General features: G+C 35.6%; 1 protein-coding gene across 2 annotated transcripts in view; it reads left to right on the plus strand.

Moving 5' to 3' along the window:
- The window catches only part of LOC145988872 (uncharacterized), a 70,290-nt gene that overhangs the window by 12,672 nt on the left and 37,132 nt on the right, over nucleotides 1-20,486 (plus strand). For both annotated transcript variants that reach the window (XM_083124145.1, XM_083124135.1), the window contains exons 4-5: nucleotides 2,968-3,135; nucleotides 4,390-4,951. In XM_083124145.1, the coding sequence (XP_082980271.1) occupies nucleotides 2,968-3,135; nucleotides 4,390-4,951 (730 nt within the window). The remainder of the gene's footprint in view (nucleotides 1-2,967; nucleotides 3,136-4,389; nucleotides 4,952-20,486) is intronic.

The following is a 20,486-nucleotide window of genomic DNA, read 5'->3' on the forward strand; positions in this document are numbered from 1 at the left end:
GAAGAGACTTGCAGATGGTGGGAGACCATGCGATGTACGAACGCCTGAGCTTGAAGAACGGGTTCTTCGGACTGTGGATGAAACTCCATCAACAAATACAAGGAAAATTGCGAGAAGGGAAGGCGTTAATCACATGACGATCTGGAACATTCTGCATGAAAATCTTCTGTACCCGTATCATCTTCAACGGGTGCAAGGATTAAATGAGGCAGACTTTCAGCCACGAATAAATTTCTGTCAACGTATGTTAGGGCAGTGTGCTGTGTTTCTGCAGTTCTTAGCATGTACCATATTCACTGATGAGGCTGGCTTTTCACGTGATGGGATCTTCAATTATCATAACAATCACATCTGGGCTTATGAAAACCCTCATGCAGTGCGACAAGACAAACTTCAACAGAGGTTCAGCCTCAACGTGTGGTGTGGAATCATTCATGATCATCTCATTGGTCCCTACTTCTTTCCGCAACGTCTGACTGGACCAACATATCTACAGTTCATCAGACATGAGTTGCTGCATTTACTTGATGATGTACATCTAGACGTCATCCAACGAATGTGGTTTATGTACGATGGTGCTCCACCGCATTTTACACGGAGAGTTCGCCAGTTTCTCGATAACCAGTTTCCGAACAGATGGATTGGTCGCGGGGGATCCATTGCATGGCCTGCCCGATCGCCAGATTTAAACCCAATGGATTTTTTTCCTTTGGGGACATTTAAAATCCTTGGTGTATTCAACTCCCTTCCCCAAGGTCGATGTTCTGAGGAAGCGTATCCAACATGGATTTGACCAAATACGGAACACACCAGGAGTTTTCCACAACGTACGGCAAAGTATGTAGGGATGTATGGAAGCAGAGGGTGGTCACTTCAGCAATTTTTGTAAATGGCAATGTGTTTGGTAAATGCTCAGGGGATGTATGGAAGCAGGAGGTGGTCACTTCAGCAATTTTTGTAAATGGCAATGTGTTTGGTAAATGTATCATTTTTGTGCCATGAATATTAAATCCTTTGATACATGTAAATGTGTTTGGTCAATGTCTCCTTTTTGTGCCATGAATATTATTTCCTTTCATACCTCCCTAGTGAAGGATTTTCGGACCCATGTTCATATGAACTTTTTGTTATGTTTTGATGTCAAGAATAAACCCCTAAAGTTTCTGACACATGTTTTTATACACCCTGTATATTGATTTCAATATATTGATAATAGCTAATATTCATTACATAATATATAAAGCACACACACACACACACAATTTATGTGCCATATAAGATTTCACTAATATGCGTAAAGTTGTAGTTTATAAAATTATATATAGGCTATATGTAACATACTTTGTATATATCACAAGTACAATAAGTAAAAAGATGAAGCGAATTGTGATATGCCTGGAAAGCTTTCAAAAATGATTCGGAGATTGATTTAAAATTTTTAAGTAAAATTTCCTCGAAGCACGGAAAATCTGTGGGGCCATGAGGAAGTTTCTGGGAGCCAGTGTTCCACAGGCCCCTTCTTAACGATGTCCTTGGCTATACGAATGCAGCAAAGAAATCAACAGCAATAAGTTTTGGCAGGATGGATGTTAGGCCAACGCCACTGAAGCCGTTTTCAAAAACTCCTCTTCTTTCCAAAAACCGCTGTTGTATTCCAAATTATGAAAAGTTACTTAGAATTATTCCTTCTAGAGAATTCGCGTAACTTTTCGTTTGATTTGCTTTCGTTGTTGTCTCTAGACTTACGTAGCCACGAAACGATTGCGAACATCTAGACAACACTGAGAGAAAACGACACAAGGTTTCAAGAAAATGAAGAAGTAATTCTAAGCAGATGTAAGTTTTCAGAATTTGCAATATTATAGCGTTTTTATCGAAAGGAGAGGAAATTTCGAAAACGGCTTTGCTGGTGTCAGCCAAAGGAATTGCCGAGCCTTAATTTACGTAGAAATTTAAGCGAAACAATCAGCCTCGACCAGGAGTCGAACCTGGGTCTTTGTCTGATTTCCTCTGCTACCTTTCAAACGTCACAAAGAAAAACTGTTTTCTTATGCTTGTAATAACCGTAAACTACAGGAAAATAATTCTACAATGCAAGCAATGCGTACATACAAGAAAAACTATTACCTTTCAAACACCGATGACATCGACGGCGCCTAGTCACCTGGCCTCTTTCGTTGTGGAGTTCCTATGGAGTTCACTATAGAGTGAGTTATATGCAAGTCTATATTGCTCTACATTATTATTCTACAATTATTGGACCTTGTATTTTCCTTATTCTTCTCTTGTTATATATGTATAGTGACTGTGTATGTTATATATATGCTAAATATTTTGTTATTATTTATTTCTATTTAATATTAGAATGTCATTACATCCAACCTAAATACTGCGTTTACGCTTTTAGTTGACAGTGTTTATATGAAATGTCAAGGTTATGTTCTGGGTAATTAATAAATTACGTATGTGTGTATGGATGAATATATGTTCCATTCCTACAGTTGTATATGGACGGTGATGTGATGTAAGTCACTTTTTTTTTTTTTTAAAAAAAAAAAGAGTCTGACTCACAGTACTTTGCATTCCAACACAACAGCTGTTTCCTTTATCACTAGACCTTAAACTGTTGTCTGTTGACAGTTGAATGAATCTCTGACTTACTTCACGTTTTCTGTTAACAGATTGACTTATATAGATCTGGTTTCTGTGTCTAAGTCTTTTTTTAAAAAAAAAAAAAAAGAAGTGACTTACACCACTGTAACTTTAACCCGTCCGTATACTTACTTTACTTTATTATCTCATGTATAGAAATATGTTGTGTGGGGTGTATGACTTTATACATGTACTAGTGTATTGTTATATGTTTATTATTTGAATAGAAAAGTGTAAGCATTCTGTAATTGGAGATATGTTTTCTCTGTTGGGCTTGTTAGTCGATTCATCTTAGCCATCAGCTTTGTTTTACAGGGCTGCCTGTATTATGAAAGCACAGACAATTTCTACGTTGGAGACTGGGTGGAGGATGTCCGAGAAGGATATGGTTTGCGCCAGTATCCGTCAGGTGCGCGATACGAGGGCGAATGGCATAAGGGATTCAGGCATGGCTACGGGACCATGGTCTGGAATAACAATGAGGTACGTCTTGTTCTGTAGAGTGAGCTGGTCGAATGTTAAACTATTGAAAACATCTGTTCATGAATGAATGTAATTAATATGAAACACAGTCATTGGCGTCGCTATAAAGTTTTGTGGAGAAGGGAGGCCAGGCCGTTGATATGAAATTGACAGGAAGTAATAGTGATACTATACTTTAACCATTATTATTATTGTAAACTAATAAATTATAATTTTATTACGGATTTGTAACAAAAATATTATTATTATTAGCAAAGCTCGATTGATTGATTTGGTGTTTTAAGTCCACTTTATGCAACGTAAGGCTAATCGGAACTGGACCTACAGTTTAAAGTGGGATCCGAACCACTATGTGCCTCCAGCGGGTATCGAACCCGGGACACCTTGATTACAAGGCGACGACGCTACCACTGCGCCATGGGGGAGGCAGCAGAGCTCGAGGTAGGAGTTCGTACCCACACTGTTTTTATTCCGTTTTTACAAAGATCGTTTAAGTAAATGTATGTGTGTGTGTGAAGAATTGACGGAACAACGTAAGAAATCGAATATTTACTGGTCCCTCTCCGATTTTTCTTTCTGGGTACGCATTAACGAGGCAGATGTCTGTAAAATCGAATCGAGACACAGACTTGCTCTCCAAGAGGAAACCAGAACGTAACGTGGGCGAAATTTTCATCCGAATCAAAATTACTGTGTCACTTAATTCAAAGTGGTCATCTGACTATGCTTAGTGTTATTTAACATAACTGAAAAAGGACAGCCGTGTGAAATTTCTGAAAACTCGAGACGAGGGTTGATATAAATGTGCAACACGAGAACAACTCGAATCGAGACCGAGAACAACTCAAGGCGAGACCAAGAGTCATCATTCACGAGATGACGTAACCGTAAAAGTGAAAAGTAAAGTGCTCCCCTGTGCTTAGCACCACGCCATGAAGGCGTATAGGGGGTGTGGGGGTGATGTGATCAGCATCACGCCCCTGACCGCCTTTACCTCCCAGAGTTTCCCCCAGGTACCCATGTCATTCGACGCTGGATGGGCGCTGGGGCCTCTTCCAACGTTATAAAAGTTCTCGGATTTGAACCAGCCGGGGATCGAACACGGGACCTTTAGCATGGTAGTCATTCGCGTTATCGACTGAGCCACCGCGGCCATTTTGACGTAACAGTTGAAAGTTGTTTCTCGTCTCGGTACAATCACTATTCGCACAAATCCATGTTTGTCTCTTAACTTGAACTGGTCCATCTTTGCAGGTGTACCAAGGCGAGTGGAAGTACGGGAAGATGGACGGCCATGGGGAATACACGTGGGACGCCTTCCTCAACAAAACCTTCACCTACCCTTGCCGGAACGTCTACAGGGGAAGATGGAAGAACGGCGAACGCCATGGCATCGGGGAGTTCGAGTATTCCTCCGGTTGCCGCTACCTCGGGGAGTTCAAGCACGACGTGAGGGACGGGGATGGAGTCCTGTACAGCCCGAACGGTTTGGCCTACAACGTCACTTGCAAGGACGACAAGAGCCAGTCCAAGACTCCGCTTCCCATCCATGCTCCAAATTGCCAAGTGAACCTCTCCACCTTCCTCGAGCATGTGAACGAAGACCAACGGGAGGACGAGAGAATATGGTTGGAGAATTGCGTCGTGAGGTACTTGTATCACTTGAAGGGCGTCTATTATCAGTACGCCACCGTTGCCGTCGATGGGGAAATCACGTTCGACGTCTTCATGATGAGGATATTCCTCTGGCAGCTGCTGAGGGACTGCAAGTTGAACGGCAAAGGATACTCCTTGGTCCAGTTTGACAGGATGCTTGGTAAGTATTCTTATGCCGCGCAGGGAAACTGACATTTTGATAACGCATTCACTAACCTTTAAGCTTTCCTGGCGGCGATTAATGAAGAGATTATCTGGGAATGTCAGTCAGGTCAGTTCCGGATATGCTTCCGAGATTTCTAGTGCTAACATCACTGTCATCTTCAGCGATTGAACATTGAAGTCACTTTAATTGATTCCCTTCAGTCCTTGAAGATGACATTGACGTTTGGGGTATGCCCCTTAGGTGCACTATTTATATTATTATACCACGGCTACAAATCTTCAGGGTAATAGGTTCTTATTTTAAGAATGCCAATCAGAAATCAGAAAATAGCGAAAGGATATGAGAAAAATGCGAGTCTATATTCTGAGAATCTTCACAGTTTAGAGAGATTATATGTTCGAGTAATATATATAAATATATGTACATAAAGTATATTATTTTGGAATGGAATAAATTTAGCTTCTTCCTTTTCTTCTATGACCCTGGCCTTCTTCTTCTTTCTTCTACTAATATGAATTTATTCTCTGGAAAAGGATAGGCTCCTTCTTCTTTCCTCTATATAAAATCTTATTTGGATTTCTTCTTTCCCACATGGGCAAACATGGATCATCTTATTTCTTCTATTCACGACGATAATATACTCCTTATTTTCTACACGTTTCCCCTTTTTCTTGGCATCGAAACCTGAACAAAACTCCAATGTATTCAGGGGCGATACATATGGATATAGCGCCACCTCCTATGCCAAACAAATGACACAGCCCAAGATCGCTAAGGAAAGCGCTACCTGTGGCCCAGTGCGGCTAAAGGAAATAGCGCAAACCGTAGTGCTTTAGGGCGTCTAAACTTGACTACAGCGCCACCAGGGACCAAACAACCAAAAACTGACGATATACTCCTCGCCAGAGCTAATCAAAAACAAATTCGATCGAAAGACCGAAATAAGACCCAGTTTTGAACTAACATCTCAACTTCTTAACTTTGCTGTACGTTTAACATATGAGTATATCCTTAACTATCGTAATTTCTATTTACATTTATGTTTCTTATACTTTATATACAATTTTATAATCAATATTCACTTATTTCTCATTTGTTTTAATCGATATCATACTATTCTGTCTCCTCCTATTTCGTCAATCAACATTCTTTCCATCTTTTCTTCGCGCTGCCATCTGTTGTCGTGTTCTCTAACTAGTCCCTTCCGTATTAACGATTGTGCGCAGCTGATTAGGCGCGTGATAACGTTTGCTTTGAAAACTTCGGAAGCATATCCACAACTGATCTGACTGATATCACTTCATCACTAGCAGCCAGGAAAGCTTCAAGAATTAGTTCACACACCTCTATGGGAAGAAAACGCAACAACAGATTTCAATCGCGAACGATGAGAGTGACGTCAATCTTCTATAAATTCTAATTGTACCTAAATTATATAAGTTTTAAGAAACCTAAAGTAGTACAAATTGGAAGATTTTACGTTGCATGTGGGAGCGGGGATTTAGATGTTGAAGTTACAAATATTTATTTCTCGTATTAGAAATACTATATGAAATAAAATGTAAAATTAAAAGGAGTGACAATTTATCTGTATGAATGGATGACCCAACTATTGATGCATAAGGGCAAAAAAATAACAACCACTTCTACAGGGTGAGAAATTCTGGGGGACGGGGGGATTTCGACCCCACCAACAATCTACGCCTCAAAATCCCCCCAAAAAATGTACTGAGGGGAGAGTTTTTGTTACAACAAAAGATAAGCAATTACTTTTAATTTCAAATATACTGTACTAAGAATAATATCGAAAACATACACAAATTAGTGTAGTTGTGAGGGTTCAATGCTTTTTCTCTCGAGAGAGATCATTAACAAATCTACATAAATACGCACAATAAAAGTAAAACAAGAATACAAAACAATAATAACTATTAAATCTAATTGGTTTATATTAACATAAAGCAAAAAATAAATAAAAACTTAATAATTTATTAACATCTTTAACTAGTTATTAAGGAAAGTAGTTTGCTACTTTATAATATCTGATATATATAATTTTTTTGTGTAATTAATAATAATAATAATATATTTTTAATTTTGTAATTTATTCGTACTTTTCATAACATTATAAATATGTATATCGTATATGAGCGGAGGGGGAGGGGGTTTGTAGAAGTAGTGTAATTGATGATATTATAAAATCGATAAATGAAGAGGTGTTTTGACTGTATAGAAATACTTAAAACTAAGGCAAAATGTCTATAAAATTTTATTGTTACTGTGTAAAACCTACGATTTTTGTAAAAAAAATGCTTCTGAGAAAAGAAGACCTCCCCCAAATTGATGTGACAAAACCTAAATTTGCTAAAATTGCTGTTTATAAATTTGTTAAAAATATGGCTTTTCTCAATATTGTTTTAACTACACTAAAAACTAATCCAAGATACTCATATGAGCCACACCTACACACATCTACCCACACACACACACACACACACACACACACACACATGCACACACACACATACACACACACGTCTACTTCTGGTTACTTCTATTGCATCATGTAGTGCAACAAATTATTATTCAATATTATGCAACTAATTATTAGACGTGTGTTGTTTTCTGATTGGTTGGTTATGACATCATGGGTGTCTCACTGTTTCAGATGCGGCTCGCGCTTATGCTATTTAAAGAGTTCTTGCATTACAAATCAGTTAATATTGTGAGAATTGTTGAAGTGTATAGAGGTGTTGTTCTAGTGCTCCTCATATTATAGCTCTGTTTGGTTTGATATAGTGATTTTTTTATTATTTATATTAAACATATTTCTAGTATACTGAACAAGAATCTTATATTTTGTATAAAAAAGTCTGATATTTGTTATATTTAGCTGTAATTAGTTTATATTTAGAGTTTTGGCCTGCTGCTGTTGTAATCTGTTTCCGTGTGTTTTATAAGATCAATACATAACACATGCTATTGGGTCACTGCCACCGACGTGCCTGTACTAACACGCAATTGAGAAAGGTCACTGTTTTTCTGTCGATCAATACTTATTCCACCTTCGTGCACGTAAGCCATTGGCATTATAATTTGTGATAGTTTTATTAAGTATAAAAATTTGATTTGAATCCCGAGAAATCTGATATAATAAACCTAGGATAAAAATTAATAATATTAACATATTAAATATATACAATAATTATACAAAGTACACTGCTGAACCCAATTCATATTTTATATTAAATATAGAGATTTAATTTGAAGCCCAAGAAATTTTATAACTAATAACAAAAATGCCAAATCAAAAATATTGTGATCAATGCAATACGAATATATTTAGCTCTAATTGGGCTAGGCACCAAAAAAATTGTAATCCCGACAAATGCAGAACTCCCACAAAAATTTGCCCTAAATGTCATAGAAAATATAGTCTGGAATATTTCTTATATAAACATAAAAATAATTGTTCTGCACAGTTTTCTACTTTATCACAGCCATCTACATCTTCATCTGGTCTAAAAAGAAAACTTGAAACCCCTATTAATTATAAACCACCAAAGCAGCTTCGCTATCCACCTATTCATAGTAGTTTTAATAGCCAACTAAGTGATTACCGTTTTATATCAGACACAAAATGTGATATTAAGAATTTTTTGAACAATATAAATTCTGATGTGCAAGATATTCTAAATAAACAAAATAGCTCTTATAAACTGTCTTTCAAATTATTTGTACAATATAAGAAGCCAAATGGATCAAAATTTACACACCCCCACATAACAGAAACTGTAGTTATATATTCAAATACAAATTTAGACGAAATAATAAGTAGTTTGATAGATCAATTAATTATTAAACACTCTGAATTTGCCGCAAAAGAATCCGGATGGAGTTTATGTGGATCTCCACACAAGTTATATATTAATATTTCTAAATTTAACCCACTACAAGGTTCGACATATGTGCCATTACCTGCTAATATTAAAAACAAAAGAGCCGTGGTTAACATAGAAAATAATGATGACAAATGTTTTCTGTGGTGTATTTTAGCTGCTTTGTATCCAGTTTCAGATAATCCAAAAAGAATAAGTAATTATAAAAAATATGAACACGATTTTGATGACGCAATGGAGGGCTTAGAATATCCAATGTATGTTCAGAATATTGATAAATTTGAAAAAAAGGCCAGAGATATCAATGGTAAACCATTATCTATTAATGTATTTATTTGTTCTACTGGTGCTGGGAATTGCTTGATAGAACCTCTGAGAATTAGTACAGTTGATGATGATTTTGCTGTTCCAATTGATTTGCTTTTAATTGAAGGAGATTGTACTTACCATTATACTTTAATACGCAATCTTGAAGCTTTAGTAAGAAAACAAGTAGACAAATCTAATAGAATATTCAAGTTGTGCCGAAGATGTTTAACTGTATTTGATGGTCAAAAAATGGTAAATAGAGTTCGTGAAGAGAATGCAGAAATTGCTAAAAGCAAATTAGTTGAACATTTAAAATATTGTGGGAATCATAAACCTGTTCATATGATTATGCCTATGCCAAGTGAAAATGCCAAATTCAAAAAAATTGAAGCTTTGTTGGAACACCCAGCATATATAGTTTGTGATTTTGAGTCAAACCTGAAACCTCTTGCATTCTGTAGCCCAGATCCTGAGGAATCTTCAAGTACATCATACCAGCTACATGAACCTTCTAGTTTTTGTTATATAATTATACGAGATGGTGTAGCTAGTGAACCACACTTATACATGGGACCAAATGCTATCAAAGAATTTGCACATAGAATAGAAAATGAGTGCCATGATATAGCATCTAATATTTTATTAAAATCAAGGCCTATGATGCCTTTAACAGAAGAACAAATTGAAAACTTTAAAAATGCAAATAAAATGTCTGGTATGTGATTGTGAATTTTCAGATACAAATATCAAGGTGAAACACCAATCCCATACAAATGGTAAATTTTTAATGGCTCTGTGTAATAACTGTAATATTAAGATCCAGAGACCAAAATTTGTCCCGATATTTTGCCATGGTGCATCTAATTATGATTTTCATCATCTGATCAGGTACGAGGGGTTTGACAAGCAGAATTTAAATATTTTAGCAGAAAATGATGAGAAATATATAGCTATTAGCAAGATAATTAAAGTTAATGGTGTTCCTATTCACTTAAGATTTCTTGATTCATACAGAATTCTGTCGGCTAGCTTGGCTACTCTGGCCAGTCAATTATCTGATGATCAATTTAAAATTACTTGTGCCATGTTTCCAAATCAGGACTTGAAATTAATTAGGCGAAAAGGTGTATACCCGTATGACCATGTTACTGATTTTTCTAAATTTGATGAGTGTTCTCTGCCAACACAAAAAGCATTCTATAGTAAACTCAGGGCATCCGAAATCACTGATGAAGATTATCACCATGCTCAGTTGATGTGGACCAATTTAAAATGCCAGACATTTGGTGATTATCATATGGCATATTTAAAACTTGATGTAACTCTTTTAGCCGATATACTTCAGGCATTTAGAAAATCTTCAATAGAAAATTATAAGCTAGATCCAATTTATTTTTATAGTGCTCCAGGGCTAGCATGGTCTGCAATGTTTTTAAATACTAAAATGGAGTTAAATTTAATCCAAGATCAAGATATGTACTTGTTTATGGAGCAATGTATAAGAGGGGGCATGGTGCAATGTTCTCAGAGATATTGCAGAGCTAATAACAAATATATTTCTAATTATGATCCAGAATTGCCATCAAATTATATACTTTATGTAGATGCAAATAGTTTGTATGGGTATGCTATGATGGATAAATTGCCATATGCAGGACTTGAGTGGGTTGAAAATTTTAGTATTGGGGATCTTCAGGATTTTGATGACAGTCACTATGGTCTATTCTTAGAGGTTGATCTGATAATTCCTGAAGATTTACACAATAAGTTTTCTGATTTGCCGCCAATTTCTGAGGTTGAGTGTTCACCTAATTCTAAACAAAAGAAATTGATGATGACTCTGGATCCAAAACAGGATTATGTAATATATTACAAAAACTTGCAGTTTCTGTTGCGTCATGGTGTTAAAGTAACTAAGGTTGGCAAAGTGTTGAGGTTCAGGCACTCAAGATGGTTGAAATCATATATTGATACGAACACCGAGCTTCGAACAGCTGCAGTAAGCCAATTTGATAAAACTTTGTTTAAATTAATGGTAAATTCAGTGTATGGCAAAACTATAGAAAATGTTAGAAAGCATAGTGATGTTAAATTAGTTACCGACCCCAGCCGGAGCAAAAAATTAGTGGCAAAGCCGAATTTTAATTATAGAAGAATTTATGATGAGAATATGGCGCTTTTTAATATGAAAAAAACAAAAATTAAGTTTGATAAACCTATTTATGTAGGGGCGGTGATATTAGAATTGGCGAAATTACATATGTTAAAACTATATTATGATGTGTTGAAACCTTTTTATGGTAATAGTATAAAATTAATGTACATGGACACAGATAGTTTTATTCTTGATATTCAAACAGAAGATGTTTATAAAGATATATCACATCCTGAATTAATTAAATATTTTGATACTAGTGAATTGCCTGGCCATCTGAATATTCAACCCCACAACAAAAAAGTGCCTGGCAAGTTAAAAGATGAGACACTTGGCGATGTTATTGTAGGATTTGCTGGGTTAAGAGCTAAAATGTATAGTTTTAAAACATGTAGTGGTGCTGTTGCCAAAAAAGCTAAGGGCATTGGTAGAGATACTGTAGATAAAGAGCTTGAATTTGAAGATTATAAAAATTGCCTCATGTCACAGAGGTTAATCAAAACATCGGAATGTAGAATTCAGAGTGTGGATCACTTGTTAACTAGTAATATTGTAAGAAAAGTAGCTCTAGATCCACATGACGATAAGAGATGTATTTTATCATGTGGCATACATATTCTACCGTGGGGCATTGTAACTTGATAAGTGGTAATCAATGCCCAATTACAGAGCATGATCTAAAATAAATAAAACATGCCAATGAATTTATTTGGATTTAAAAAAAGCTATTATGGACCTGCCAACACCAGCACCCTCTCCTGATATAATATCTAAACTAAGTGGTTTGCTAATTATTCATCTCAATAGCATACTTACAGATGTTGATGATAAAACAGGTAAAACATTATACATATTTAACAATAATTTAAACCACTACCAATTACCTATAGGTGGTCAATTACAATTTATTACAACTCCCGAGGGTGATGTCAAAATTTCAGTAGGGAGAAATATTTATAGAATTAAGCACTCGAACATGGTTTCTGGCACTGTATATACCGTCTCTGCTGGTGATTGTTTATATATTGAGGTCCCGGGATATTATGACAAACTTATACCTTTTTTTATAGAATTAAGAATTAGATATTCAATAATAAATAACCCCTAAAACAAAATAAAAATAAAAATGCCTAATGATATATTTGGCCATACAAGACATGAAGATCACAGTGATGAGATTCTGACGCTTGATGTCAGAGAGAAAAATTAAGAAGTGATTTACAAGTTTTACAAACCACACTTAATGCCAGTCTTCAACTAGAAATTACAAATTTACAATCACAATGCATGGACCCTCTTCTTAAAATCGATTCGGAACTTAAATTATTGCTTCAGAAATATACTGATTTGGCAACATTGGATAATTTTCAAAATTTAGAGGAAGCTGTAGCAACTCTTCAAGCCAAATTAAAAACTCAGAATACTAACTCTGAACAATTGAAACAACAACTAGAAGAGCAGATTAGTAGTGTCCAGGCACAGCTCCAAACAATTGTCAAAAGCATAAAATCACAAGAAGATTTTGATCTAGTAATTTCCACTCTAAAAGAACAAATTCAATCACTACAAATACCTAATCTCGACCCCTTGAACAATGCCATAGCCGAGGTTAAAGAAAAAATTGAGACACTTGAGAATTTTATGAACAACTTACCATCTTCTGATGCTCTGAATGCTATAACTCGTAATGTTGCCAACATCAAACTGCAACTTGAAACATATGAAGATTTTGGAAAAATTCAGAGTACCATAACCCACCTTGAAGGTACCATAGCAGCAGTACAAAGTGATCTGACAAATGTACAAGAAACACTAGAATCTCGCTTGCCTGGTATTGTAGACACCCTTGTCAGTGTTCAGCAACAAATCACAAAACTTGAAAACCTCAACACCGAATCTGAGCTATCTCATTTTCATCACTTGATCGATGATATCCAAACAAAACTTGAAATTTTACAACAATCGACACCTACTCAGGCAGACATAACCCTGCTCCAAGATGCTATGCGTAGTGTGGCTGACGCTAGTGAATTAAATAGTGTGAAATTAGCACTTGAATCTTTGCAGAATACTGTATCTAATCTGCCTACATCTCAGGAACTTAAAAATATTAAGAAAGCAGTGAATCGCATAATAAAATCAGAAGATATCAAAAATATCCAGACAGAGATCAAACAGATTACTCAGACAGTGGCCACTCTACCAACCAATCAACATATTAATGAACTGCATGCTTTGTTTGAGGATATCAGAAGACAAGTCCATGATCTTACTGCCCAAAATTCTAAATTGGCAGTTGTTGAAAATCTACAGCAAATTGTAGCAAACATCAAGCAACAACTAGGGACCATGGAATCCAACCAAGCAAATACTCTGTCTGTTGTTGCCACCCAGCTTCAAGAAATTGTGCAACAATACAAAAAACTTGCTGTAGACATGAATAAAACCAGTCCACGATGAAATTGTTAGGACTATCAATGAGCACCTTGAATCTGTAATAAGTAGATTGCTTACAGCAGAAAAAGAAATAACTGGCCTAATCGAGAATCCTAAGCATACAGTAATTCTTGAATTAAACAGTATCCCTAACAATGAATATGATTCACCGTTTACACCAGGTGGGAAACTGTATAAGCTGTCCCCTGCACAATTTTATTACCAGTTTTTTGTTGGAGGTACACTTAGACCAATCAAAATTAAATATTGGCTACAACCACAAGCACACCACTACCCTACTTTATCAATAACTAATGCTGACAACAAACCAAAGGTCACCAATATAGAGTTAGAAGATTTTACAGATCCCAATACATTAGAAACATCTTATGCTGAAGATGATGGATCTCTGGAATTTAAAATACAAATAGGAGACAAATTATATTTAGAAAATCCTGTAGTATCAGCTGCTGAACACCCTATAGTTGCAATATTCTTATTTACATACTATGTCTAGACAAATTATTGTTGATGAATTACACAAACCAGCCAGACGTAACTATAAGCGACTCCCAGTAGTCACAAAAGGCACAGATGATTTATGGCAGTGTGACTTGGTGGAAATGGCACCTCGCCTAAAGGCGGGACAGTTGAAAAATTTAGACAAGGTCAACAAAGGATACAAGTATATACTTACTGTCATAGATACATTTTCAAAATTTGCCTGGGCATTGCCGCTCAAATCTAAGACTGGAAAATGTGTTACAGAAGCTTTTAGGACAATTATTAATCAGAGTGGAAGATCACCACGCTATCTACAAACAGATAATGGCAAAGAATTCTATAATTCGGTGTTCCAACAATTTATTAAAAGCCGGTCAATAAAACATTACTCGAGTTACAGTGATCTCAAGGCCTCTATTGTAGAAAGATTCAACAGAACTCTAAAAAATCATATGTATAAACAATTTACCCTTCAAGGTAATTATAAATGGCTTACTATACTACCAGAACTTGTAGATAAATATAATAATTCAGTTCACACTACAATCAACATGAAACCCTCTGAGGTAACTTCATCTGATGAGCAAAAATTAATTAGTACTGTTTACTATCCTAAATACCAACCAACAACAAAAAAAGCTAAATACAAAGTTGGTGACCAAGTAAGAATTAGCAAATATAAGCACTTATTTAAAAGAGGTTTTACAAGAAACTGGAGTACTGAATTATTTACAGTGGTTCAAGTTAAACCTGGGACCCGTAATACATATATAATAAAAGATCACAGAGGTGAAATTCTAAAAGGCAGGTTTTATGAAGAAGAACTTAACAAAACTAAACAGCCGGACACATATCTTATAGAAAAAGTCATTCGCAAAAAAAGGCAACAAAATACTGGTCAAATGGCTAGGTCTCCCAGAACACAGCTGGATCGAGGCAGACAAAGTGATATTATGAATACCTGGGATGTTATAAAAAGACTACCAGATCCTGAACAGCAGAATAAGAGAAATGGCAAACTGCTGCCTGATAATATTAGATGTCTTATTGTTGGGCCATCGGCTTGTGGTAAAACTACACTAATGATTGATAATTTTTTATTGGCACCTAACTGGTTAGACTGGAAAAATAGGCATTTGTATGTCTTCTCTAAGAGCTTAGAACAATCAAAATATCAGCAGCTAATGAAGCTATATGATGGACTGGATATAGCCACTTTTGAATCAGATGTTAAACCACTTCATGAATGTCTCGATAACTCTGTTGTTGTATTTGATGATATTATATTAGAAAACCAAAACAAGGTTAGAAATTTTTTTACACAGGGCCGACACAAAAACATAGATTGCTTCTACCTGGCACAGACTTTTTCTAAAATACCAAAACAGCTGATAAGAGACAACAGCAATTTTATATGTGTGTTTCATCAAGACCATACCAACCTCAAACACATACATGATGAATATGTAGGTGGTGACTTGAGCTACAATAATTTTTCTAAGTTTTGCAGTAGGTGCTGGAACCAGGATAGTTATGGGTTTGTTACAATTGATATGACAAGAAAACCTAATAATGGTAAATATAGAAATAAAATTAACAATTTTCTAGACATTGAAACATATATAAATAACCATGAAAAGACCAATTATTGATGATCTTAAATTAAGAGACTATCTTGTAAAAAGATTTAAGGGATGGAAAGTAGAGAACAGAGGTATCTATGAACAACACAAGCGCACAGAACAACCTATTATTGATGCTATTAGTGAACTAGGTAAAAATATCAAAAGTGTTACAGAGCAGAATCAAAATTTGATCACAGAGCTTGTACCTGTAGCTGCTAGGAACATATTAGATTATCCAATCACCCCACGTTCTAGTATTCATACTCCTAGTCCTGTTGCTCCTCGAAGAATTGAAGCTACTCAGGATCCTATTGAATTGGGTCTTCTTGCTCAAAAATATTTAAGTACACCTAAAGACAACAAAGATGAGGTTTTTGGTTTATATGCCGACACAGAACATGATGGTAGCATCATACATAGAATTGGCAATTTTAGGGTAACATTTATGGGAGATGATTTGATAGTATATTCAGAATCTCATCTTGGAGAAAGAGGTGGTTTTGTTAAGTATCCTGGAACACCTGGATTGTGGGAACTGATGACTCGTAAGAGACCTGGCAGCTATACAGATCAAGATTATGAGCACTACAAAGAAATATTAATAAAATCAAATGCTCTATACCAGAACAATGATCCCACACAAAAAAGAGTCAAGTCTAGCAGTGGAGCAAAATACAATAAGTTAATCAAGCCTATATGGTCACAAATCAAAACAGGTAGTGGGATCAAACAGTACAACACATTGCCTAAAGAATTTGTTTGGGTTGACGATGTCAGGAAACTTGTAGATAGGTTGCTGGTGATAGCTGGGGAAGAAATTGCCGGTAACCACAATTTTTACAATGAAAAGGTTGGAATTATGGACATGATAAGCACCAAATTGTCTAATTTTATAGTTAATGACACTAAGGGGATTGGATATCTGATAAAAATTATTAATACTCTACCACCTAAATTTTGGAATATCTCCGAGGGTCGGGGGCTAGTTAATGACATCATAAACAAGTTGCCATTTGAGCTACATATACCAGGCTATCAGTATTGTGGTCCCGGTACCAAACTAGACCATAGATTAAACAGAGGTGACCCTGGTGTTAATCCTGTAGATGCTGCTTGCAGAGACCGTGACATAGCATACAACACACATACCGATCTTGACAAGCGACATGTGGCAGACAAAAAATTAGAAGAGGTTGCATTTGGTAGATTTGTAAGCAAAGATGCTTCTTTGGGTGAAAAAATAGCAGCATTGGGGACCACCATAGCTATGAACACCAAACAAAAATTGGGGTGGGGGTTGTAATAAATTAAGTAAATTAGCTATAATTTAATTGAACTAGTTAATCCCAGAATATGTATATAATAAACCAAAAAAATGAAGGCCAAGGGTGTTATGTATCAGATACCTTATGCAGGTCTTAAAGCTCTTAAAACTATTGATAGTCTTCTAACTAAAAAGCAGCGCAAGAAGAAAAGTTCTTGTCTTGCCAAGGGACATGGTATGAAATTATTACTTAGTACCCCACAATTAAAAAAATTACAGCAATCTAGAAAAAAATCACATATAGGTGGATTCATATTTAGTATCCCAGCTATTTTAGCAGCATTGGGGGCCGTGGGGAGCTTGGCTGGGGGATCAGCTGCCATAGCAAAAACAGTAATAGATGCCAAGAAAAATAAGGCAGAATTAGATGAACAAAAGCGCCATAATCTGGCCATAGAAGAACAAGGCAAAGGTGTTAAGAGAGCTATGAATAAGTTTAAAAAAACAAGAGCCGCTTACCAACCAAGATATTGAAGCTTTAATAAAACCACTGGGCATCAAAAATTTTAGAGGAGTATACATGTCCGATTCTTTACCAGAACAACCACTCAAAAAAGAGTGTGGCATAGTTAATTTGGATAAGTACAAAAATCAGGGAACTCACTGGATCTGTTATCTTAAATATTTAAACAATGAGGCATTTGTGTTTGATTCATTTGGAGGTGTTCCACCTGAGAATTTAGTAAAATATCTAAAATCAACTAATCTTTATTATAATAATACCCGTATTCAAAATTTCAAAGATATTAATTGTGGACATCTATGTTTATCTATTCTTAGATATCTGTCTCAAATAAATAAACCATCAATTGAAAATTTTCAAAAAGCTTTGTGGTATCTAAAACATCATGGGAGTATTCCATCTTACCAGCCAAAATTCAATATTGAAACTCAAACTACATGATGATATAGTTTATCCCAAAACAATAGCTCTTAGAGCATTCTATGGCATGTACTTGATACCTAATATTACACACCACAACAACACAATCACAGTTGGTGACCAAAAAATTGTCATTACTCCAGGCCAGTATAATTTGTCTACTTTAAATGCTCAGTTACCTAGAGGTATATTGTTAACTCAAAATTCTGTTACTCACAGAGTAGAAATTGTGTCTGCTACAGAGACAGTAGATCTGGGTACTATAGGAGAGCTATTAGGATTCGAGAACAACACAAAACTTGAACCAGCTATTAAACACACTGCTATTAATATACCTAAATTCTTGGCCATAGAAACTCTAATTATAACTCCATTAAGCCTTGTTTCCATGATTATGAAAAACTAAATATGCTGACCAAGGCAGTAATTTATTTTATTAAAAACATAAACTAACGTAACGTTTCAACCTTCTAGCAAGGTCTTCTTCAGACTCTGTATCAAGTACAAAAGAATATTTAGAAACTCTAAATATTCACTGTAATGTGGCCGAGGGTATGATCACCAAATCAAATGGCATTGGCACTCACAAACAAACTGGCATCATTGCAACATTCAAACCTAACTCTGAATTTATGGAACCGATCATCTATACTCCATCACCAACATTATATTTTCCTGTGTGCCATAATAGAATAGATTATATTGAGTTGATGGTCACTAATGAAAAAGAAGAATTAGTTGATTTTGCTGGAGCCACAACAACTGCTATCATAGAAATTAATATTTAAATAAAAATACATACAAAAAATAAATAAATAAATAAAATGGAAAATATTGAGAGTTTTGAGCTACAATCATTCCCCCCAAACCGGAGGACTTTTGCAAATTTAAGTCAAGCCAACACAGAGATTGAGATTGACCTTGATGTAGGGGATGGCTTTATACACCCTCACAGAGCAGACCTATATATTAAATTTGATGTTGTCAAGCTCGATGGTACAGATTATCCGGCTAACTCAAATATAAGACTGGTAGACAATTTTGTGCCACATCTGTTCTCTGAAATTGAGATTAGAAAACATGGTGTTGTTATAAACAGAGTAGACTACCCTGGTATTACCTCTACAGCTTTGGCCACACTAAAATTATCCAAGACCGAGGCCTCATACTACAAAATAGGTGGATTTGAAGCTGGTGATAAAATAATATCTAAAAGCCACACAGTCCTGTTTCCTATGCGCCTGTTGCCTGGATTCTTCTCAGATTATAAAGAAATTATGTGGAAGGGTGGTTTAAGAATTACATTTAGAAGAGCTGCCAATGATAATAATGCTTTGATGAGGTACAGTACATTAAACTCTACTGGGGAAGCTCTGCCTAATACCCTACCTGATGAAGGCAAATGCCTTATTCAGACTATGGAGCTAAGAATTCCAGTAGTTGAATATGTAGCTAGTTATGCTCTTAAATACAAAGCAGATATACTAAAAAATCCACAGGTACCTTTACAATTTTATACATATCAATGTGTGCAGAAGCCTGCCACTGGTAGCTATTATGAATTTGATGCTACAAACTCATTCTCCAGTATACAATATGACATGCCACATTTTGTGGTGGTACTGTTTCAGACCGGAAGACACAATAATCAAGAAAAAAATTCAAGTAAATTTGATATCTGCAACATCAAGAACATATATCTTAAAAATGGCAGAAATGAGGTGTTTCTTAGAGAAAGTTATAATTTAAACATGTCCAAGGATGATTTTCTTAAATTATATGAGGCATTTACAGCATTCAAAAGAGTTACAATTGGGAATACTGACATGTATTACTCACCAGATGAATTCAAAGCACAGAGACCCATGTTTGTTATCAACACCTCAAAAAGAAAACAAGTTGTGGTTAATGACAGGACAAACATTAAAATTATCTGTGAATTCCATGAAACACTCCCTGATAATACCATATGTAGTGTTATTCTTATAGGTGAAAAATCATATGTTTATGATGTAAGAAATGAGAGTCACAGAGCAATTCTAGAAGAGTTTTGCATATTATATTGTGTTTAGTATTAGATAAACAAGTTGAGCCTGGTCTTGAATTAAAATATTTAGAATGTTACAAGTCAACATATTAATTCTCTGAACTTAAACCGGAAGTGGACTGGAAGTGGACCGGAAGTAGACCAGAAGTGGACCAGAAGTAAATATGTGTAGGTGGGTATAGGTGTGTGTGTGTGTGTGTGTGTGGGTAGATGTGTGTAGGTGTGGCTCATATGAGTATCTTGGATTAGTTTTTAGTGTAGTTAAAACAATATTGAGAAAAGCCATATTTTTAACAAATTTATAAACAGCAATTTTAGCAAATTTAGGTTTTGTCACATCAATTTGG

This window comes from Lepisma saccharinum, chromosome 1 (assembly GCF_977018435.1).
Source record: "Lepisma saccharinum chromosome 1, izLepSacc3.1, whole genome shotgun sequence".
NCBI classification, from domain to species: Eukaryota; Metazoa; Arthropoda; class Insecta; order Zygentoma; family Lepismatidae; genus Lepisma; species Lepisma saccharinum.